We start from the raw sequence: 8077 nt of genomic DNA, 5'->3' as shown, positions 1-8077 counted from the left end.
GTTTCGTGACGGTCCAGAAGAGTAAGCGAGTTAGTAGCAATAATGCGTCTTTGCTACGGCGTACTGCAATGTGCAGAATAGGTGTCAGTGTCGCAGCGATGGGGTCGGATATTGTAACCCCCCTCCCCCTGAGGCCGAGTTAATCCCCCCCACGCATCTAGCCCCATCAGTCCAACGTGTACGTTCAGTGCTCTGTTCACGTTGTCATTACAATTCAGAAGGTGGCTTGAGGTCGAATTTTCCTGATTAACAAAAACACTCTATCACTATCGTGTATTTGTCCATTCACTCTTAAATAAATTTGAGTAAAACGCTAAGGAAATGAAGGTCGTCACCATCCTTGGTGCCATTACATTATTATAATTATTAGGCATTTGATTTGCTGTTGGATTCCTCTGGCTAAAGCAAGGAAATTGCATACTATGCAAAGTGCTTGCTTCCCCCTCCCCCCCCCCCCCCCTCCACCACAAAAATTCAATCCCCCTCCCTAGCAGAGATCCTGGGTGTGCTACTGATAGGTATACGTTTCAAGCTTTGTGCGCAGCAAGAACAAATCTAACTGAACTGAGCACACCCTCGAGCGATTTGGCAGAAAATGATCAGATAGTGGCCGCACCCAGGAACCTTTCTGAGTCAGAAACGTGACAAGCCGCTGCTTCAAAATATTTGCCCAAATAAAGAACGAAGACCAGAACACTAATTCTGATTCAATTCATGAGCTGAAAGTTCGGATAGCTTCGAAAACATATTTAGCCCTGCTTTTAGAGGAAGCACCATATATGCTACTCGCGCCGTTTGGACAAAGCTTAATGAGTTTCGAAAGCGCTTTTACGTGTCCTCTGAAGCTGCGGCCGAAGCGTCGTGTCGTCCACCCAGTCATAGTCTACGATATTTCCCGAAACAGTGGTTTCCTAAGTCACACTGGCGTCATACACATCCATTATAATAAACACGCAGGCAGTTGAGGCAAGCAATGGACGCGTCACCACGTGATCAAACATGGCAGCGCCCACGGGATCGCCGCGAAAAGGGTCAATACAGATATGCGGATTTCGTTTCTTGATCGGTCGTTTGGGAGCGCTGAATAGTGGTGCTATCACGCGCTTGTTTTTGCATTTGGCGGGCTTTCTTCAAAGTTAATTACTAGAAGCTCCTTCAGGGGTACTTAGTCGCAAACACTTCAACAGCCGTATAAAGATGGATGCTTGAGAAACTCCTGAAGTGACTGCTAGTCGGTTAGAAGAGACATCGTTTACCCGTCCACATTGCTCCCTATTTCATAAATAACTATGTGGTAGATTTATTGGCAACACCATATCATGCTGTATGCATGATAGTCGAACACCTTACGAAAATCTAATAAGCCTCGTTAGTGTTCCATATTTTCAATAATTTTATCTTTAGTAGAAAGTCGCGTTTGCTCTGGGGATTTGTTCTTCAGAAAGCTAAACTGTGAAGCAGTTATGAGATCGTGTGGAGTAAAAAGCCCATTCAAGCCTGCAATGAATGACTGCTTTCGAAAATATTGCTAGCACGACATAGGTCGCTAATTTTACATTTCGTTTTGATTGTATTACCTTTAATATGTGGGACATACTTTAGCTGTCTTTAATTCACCAGGTAACACGCCAGTTGTAAGCATCAGCTTCACAATATAAGACAAAACGCCACATACAGGGTGTTTCAGCGAACACATTCAAAAATTCTTAAAGGTTGCCTGTGGCAGATAGCATAATTTTAGTTCAGAAGCTGGTCTACTCGAAGAGGCGGATATTACTTGCTCAAGAAATTGAAATGCATACTTGAACTAATTACCAATAATTCACTAATTACTTTTTTCAACTAATTACTTGATGGCCCATATTGCAATTTACAAATTGTAGCCGTGTAGTTCGTAAGGCGGATCCACTTGGAACGAACTCTCGGGATGACACCAGTTTCGAGATAATTATCGAACTGTGCAGTGAAATGCATTGGCGTGCCAGTTAGTATCTTAACAAAACGTCGCTTTATGCATTTAAGCACGAAATTAACTGGAAGGCCAGTGTATTTCCCCGCAAAGTTCGGGAATTGATATTTCGAAACTGGTGTCATCCTGAGAATTAATTCCAAGTGGATCCGCCTTGCCAACTCCCCGGCTACAATTTGTAAATTGCAATATGGGCCATCAGGTAATTAGTTAAAAACTGAATTAGTGAATTATTGTTAATGATTCGATTATGCATTTCAATTTCTTGTGCAAGTAATGTCCGCCTCTTCGAGTAGACTAGCTCATTGACTAGAATGGGGCTATCTGCCACAGGCAACCTTAAATAAATTTTGAAAGTGTTCGCTGAAACACCCTGTACATAAGGCGCAACATATTTGATGGGAATAGATCATATGTCATGATATATCCCGGAGATGTATAATTCTTTTAAGTTGTTGATTAATGGCGGTTTCTTGAGAGGAAGTGGGCGATAGAAAGATAGAGGATTTGACAGCAAAGGAATAACATCACTGGATGGTTTACCAACATCTATAAAGTACTGACTACTCGGAATTAAAACCATATCACTAATTTCAGTCAGGCTGTTCTCCTTTTTCCCTTAGTTGAATTCTTCATGCCACACCTTACCACAGTCGTTTTTAATCTTCTCAAAGCGCTCAAATGAAATCATTTGATTTTGCAGCTTTTAATTCCTTATTCATTATTCATTCATTATGCGAATTGATGTTCTCAACGACGTATTCAGTCATTTTCGGAGTTGCATCAATAACTTCCCGCGTAGCATATTTAACAGTTGTACGTGTGTGTGTGTGGCAAGTGATCTTGCGGCGAGATGGATGAACGGACTAGTTCGACAGTCATCAATTATGAATGTCGAAGAACGACGTGACAGGAAACGGCAAGTCCCGTCGTGCCTCTCCGTCTTTTCGATGCGTTATTAAGGTTCTCAGACTCGGTATTCTTGTCGATATTGGAAGTTTGTCGAAGCTGCCTCATGTTTCGAAACCGCGATCTGACCGTATCAGCTCTCCGTCCTACGCTCCTTTTGGTCGCAGCGCCTGAAGTATGTTTAGTGCCGCCTCGGCAAAACGTCAACAACGCTGCGTTGTAGATGGCAGTTGCTGCCGACCTTCCCATTGTGCTTGCGTGGGCATACTGCATTCACTCTTTCTCGTCCATTGATTCGTGTCGTGTGCCGCATTGCATGGCATAAGGTACGCTGCTGATGGAGTGCTGTGAGGCTCGTCATCAACGGGCCGACGAGCCCTGGTAGGGTTTGCCTCTGATTACCGCTCGTGTGTGTATCGCAACTGCACGCCCGTTAATGATTCTCGCGATGCCCTTTTGCCGTACACCTGTTTGCAGAGGCCACGCTCGGCTTTTCAGGCCGGATGAGGCGGTTTTCTCGCAGAACGACGCCTTAAGTGCCCGCTTACGCGAGTTTTGTAGTCTAATTATAGAAGAAAGAAATACGAGTGTCGTCATATCGTGACCGCCCTATACCGAAGACTTGCGCTCCATAGCCAGACAGCGTTGAGAGGCCACATGAAACACGCTTGCGCCTACCACGGGCGCTTTCGACGTCCTTTTCCTTTGTTGTACGTAGCTCTGTTGAGATGGCTTTTGGAGCAGCCGCAATACGCAAAATAGGTCTTGCGTGTTTTTCACCGTTCCGTTCTAGAGTGCTACACGTATGTGGGCGCTTGTGCTCATGATGAATGAGGGCCAGTTACAACATGAATACGACGATGATTAACGCAGCCGGGCAAGCGGCACACCTGGAAATAGCGGTAGGCACATACGGAGTAGTCGCTGTCTGCCCTGCGTTCAGCTCGTGCGTAATTTCTGCGGCGTTATTCCTTTGGTGCGCTGTTTATTAATAAATAGTAATTTCCTAGTACCTGAGAGAGCGCTGCCTGAATGTTCTTGAGCAAGTCTTTCATTTCCTTATCGAATACTTCTATCCTTGGAAACGCTTTCTCTTATGCAAATCGCTGTTGTCAACCAGGTGTCCCAACTAACTTGGACCCAGATTAAAAAAAAAAACATCTTGAGAAATCGTGCCAGCTTCATTCGGTGGTAGCCGTGTCGACTTACAACCAATATATATTTTTTTCATTACTAGGTGTTAATTGTTTTTATTTTGTGAACTTCTTCATTATTGCTTGAATCTCTAACATGTAAATTTTAAAGTTGGAGAGCGCTTCAAATAACCCTCGGATTCAAGCATGTTTACGGTCGAAAACTTTCCCTGTGACAGGTCTACCGCTAATATGCAGTTGGTACGATTGCTCTAGAGCTCCTGGTTTCTTTTTTTAACAGGGAAGCTGTTTAATCCAGCCGTAATTTGTGGTGCGTAGCCGTGGTAGCCATGGCAACGCAGAGGAGGAATACGCACGCGGTCTCCTCCTCCCCAGCTCCCTGCCTTCCCGACCCCCTGCCTCTCTTCTCCCCGCGGCGCGCTGAGCCAGGAGGAAAAAATAAAAAATGTGGTTGATCCCTCTTATATAGGAATCGGTATAGAACACGAAAGTGAAACGTGTCTTCACAGAAGTAGTGTAATGTTTATTGCACATTGATATATAATGTCTATTGGTGTTTTGTGGCTAAAGCGCCCTTAGGCGTTGATGCACCCACGCTGACGCCTGGTGGCACGTCTCCTCCATCACGACTACCAACGTCGATGACCATGAGCAACCGTCGTGCATATGGAAGCTGCACTACGCTGCACACGCTAGCACAACGCGAAAGACGAAGCACGTAACTGACACACTAATACAACGCGCAAGACAAAGCACGTAACTGAATCGTCACCGAGTCAAATCAGCGCGTACAGCGCGTCGTAATTGCAGCCTCCGCGATCAACTTCAGAAACATTTTCAGAGCTAATTGCGGAGGCCACGCTCCGCTGTGCTGAGTACGGTGAACGCCACCTAAGGTGGCGTTGGTAGTGCTTCTTGATGCCAGCGTACCTTCGAATGCTGGCATCGAGGCGTCGTAGTGCTGAGACCACCGAAGCGTTCACTGTCGGTGCGCGTTAGTGTCATAATGCAGTACTTCTCTTTTCTGCTCGTAGGCGGCGGCACCGCCCCGAGCAAGAGCGCGGGTACACGGAGGAGTGTTAGATATATAAGGCGCGTCTGTGTAGCTCTCTGCAAATGCGTTTGTGGCGCAATGGGTTAAACGCTCGGCGATATATCGTCGCGGACCGAGAGGTCGTGGGTTCGATTTCCAAATTTTGCATGTTTGTGGAACTTTTTCTTCTGGTTTCTTTCTTTGTATTATGTTCGTGTACATTGTAAGAACGTCATTCCGTATTTCCGTATGACGTATTTCCGTGACGGAAATACGTACAGTGAAGTCTTGTGGACCCCGGCATAAAACACTTTCGTGTTAAAATAAAGCGAAAGCTAGCACTAGGCCGCGCCAAGCTCAAGACACAGCGAAGCTGGCCGATTGATATCGAGCGGCTAGCCTCCAACGCGTTCGGCGTCGGCAAGCAGCAACGTTCTGGGCACTGTGCCAACCTTGGTTAGCCTGCCTGCGTTTGTGGCAGACCAGGAACGCTGTCGCTCGTAGGCGCCCACGCGTCCAGCGCTAGTCACGCGAAATATCACGAAAGGGAAGGTACCTCCGAAAATTATCGCTCGAGAATACATGCGTGATTAAGTTAAAGCAAGCTAATACCTAACAGCAACCGGGCTCATACCTAGCAGCCAGTGAGCTTCGCTGTGCCTAAGCTTCGCGCGACCGAGTGCCTTAATAAATCTTAGACACCCGGTATATGTCTGCCTGGTTGTCATGCCTTGCAAACCGTGAGCAGACTGCTGTAGTCGTCACATGTGGTAACGGATTGCACTCTGCCAGTGCTCGACATGTGGTCACTTGTTCCGCGCAGCCGGCAGAGCGCGGCGTGGCGTTGGGCCATGGAGCGCGCCGCGGTGGCCTGCCGCTGGACGTGGCTGCAGGCGCAGGTGGCCGATCTCGAGTTCCGCATTCGACAGCAGGCGGACCTGTGCCGGCAGCTGCGGAAGGCCAAGGGCGACGTGCGTCTCGAAGGCCAAGACCCTCCGGAGGACGCCTCGACCGACGACGACGACAAGGCGGTGACGGAGTGCGACGTCCAGACCACCACTGTCGAGGAGGACGTGCCGCACGCGGCCGACGCCGCGGGGACGGCACCGCCGGCCAAGCCCAACGGCCTGGTGCTCTCCGCCTCCGAACTCCGACCCCCCGCGGCCGTCGGCTGCGCGCGGACTCGGGCGCTGGCGGCCGGCTTCCGCAAGCGCAAGGTGGTGGTCGCCGCTACGGCCCTCGCCTCTGCGCGCAAGTCGGCCCGCTTGTCGGCCACAGTGCAGTGTCCGTGTCGCTCGGTGTGTGGACCCACGTCTCCCGGCGCCACGGCCGCTGGCTGGGGCTCGGGCCTCGCCGCGCCGCCCAGTCCGGCGAACGCTACCGCGGAGCCTGTGCCTCTCGCTGCGGCCGCGACCTCGGCGGACGGCGGCGCGGCGGCGGATGGCCCCACCGTCAGCCTGCCGCCGCTCGCGCCGTGCCTGGTGTGCGGCGGCCGCTACAACAGCGTGCGGCCGCTCGACGCCGAGCTCATGACGCGTCAGGAGAAGGTGGCGCTGCTCGACCCTGGGTTCCACCCGGTGCTCTCGTTCCCCTCCGGTGAGTGTCGCATGCCGCTTGTGCGAGCGGAGGCCGCCGCCCTGCAGCAGCAGCCTCTGCTGGCGCCGCTCGCGAATGACGCGATAATACAGTTTTAGCATTGCCGTGTTACGGTACGGTAAGTGCGGTATACGGTACGGTATCACCGTTCCGCACTAACGTACCGCGATGACCGAAGACGATTTAGCTGCGTGTGTGCTCTATGCGTACGGTAACTTGATAATGATGATAGTGGCTAACATTCGCGCTTTGCCAGTATGCAAGGACTATGTGCTGAGCGCGAAATATTAGTTTTGGCGAATACTAGAAAGCTTTTGCTTGTCCATACACATATTATTCTTCAAGAAAGTGCTAGTTAAGGCAAACGTGGACGCCAGTCACTAAGCTGGTGGCGGCATCTTGTGACGCTTTGTCCAGCAACACGTGAAACCTTTTTTTTTTTGCGTAGCTGTTTTTGTTGGAGCTATATATAAAAATAGGACTGTTTTATGTAAATGGCACCGCTGGCGACACTTTACACCTGCAGATAAGTAGAATATACTTAATTAGTGCACTAAAACTCGGCGCCCCCTCTAAGTAAAGTCTGCGTCACTAGATGGCGCCACCAAACCGAAGTGTTCTTTTTTCTCTTGCCACGCTTTATGTTCTGTTTCTTTACTTGGTTTTCGTCTATTTTAATCTTAGCTTTTTTTTTTTCTCATTCGGTGTGAGTATATTACTCGCCTGTCACGAAGGGTACGGTCACAAGTTCAGTCCAGCTCAGCTCAAGTTTAGGTTTTCGGTTAGAAGGGCTGTCATACTTGCCGTCACTTCGCCGCGTCGCAGATTCTTAACTCGTCCCTAGGTCCTACGCCAGACGCGGATATGCACGGCATGGAATCTGTGGCAGTCGCCGCTTGCTCGCGATGCTTAGGCTTTGCTCGCTGTCGTTATGGTGCGCACGTTACCGTATGCGGTAGCGACTCCTTACCGTCAAGTACGTCGTACGGAAAGAAAGTACGGTGAAGTGCGCGCGTGCGCAGTCCTCGGCCAGTACGGTATTACCGCACTTACCGTACGGTAACTTGGAACTGCTAAAACACTCTAATAGCTGGGTGCGCAAACCACCGCCGGAAACCACCCCCATTGGGACGTGGAAATTGCCCGCGGTCGCATGCCGACGCGCCGCTTCCACCAGTGGCGTTTGCCGGGCACCCTACTCAAAACAAGTCAGAACGACGCTTTCGTGGTGTACATACGTGACCAATACGTATGGGCTCGCAAAGGCGCCCTTTCTCACAGCATGCGAGCGTGCTTTGTTCGGGCATTCACGACAGTAGCGGCCAGCGCGCACCCATCGTGAGCGCAATTGCAATGTGCCGTGTCTTGAGAATTTTTTTCATTCCTGCTTTCGTATGCCTAATTTATGTGTTGTCA

General features: G+C 49.6%; 1 protein-coding gene across 1 annotated transcript; it reads left to right on the top strand.

Annotated features, from left to right (window-relative positions):
- The first annotated feature begins 5850 nt into the window (after positions 1–5850).
- Positions 5851–6774, top strand: LOC119457100 (KAT8 regulatory NSL complex subunit 1). The gene has a single exon (XM_037718926.2). The coding sequence runs from the start codon at positions 5866–5868 to the stop codon at positions 6757–6759; it is 894 nt and encodes a 297-aa protein (XP_037574854.1). The 5' UTR covers positions 5851–5865; the 3' UTR covers positions 6760–6774.
- The last annotated feature ends 1303 nt before the right edge of the window (positions 6775–8077 follow it).

This window comes from Dermacentor silvarum, chromosome 6 (assembly GCF_013339745.2).
Source record: "Dermacentor silvarum isolate Dsil-2018 chromosome 6, BIME_Dsil_1.4, whole genome shotgun sequence".
Lineage (NCBI taxonomy): Eukaryota > Metazoa > Arthropoda > Arachnida > Ixodida > Ixodidae > Dermacentor > Dermacentor silvarum.
Note: the sequence above shows the minus strand (reverse complement) of the source record. Positions and strands in the feature narration are given on the sequence as shown.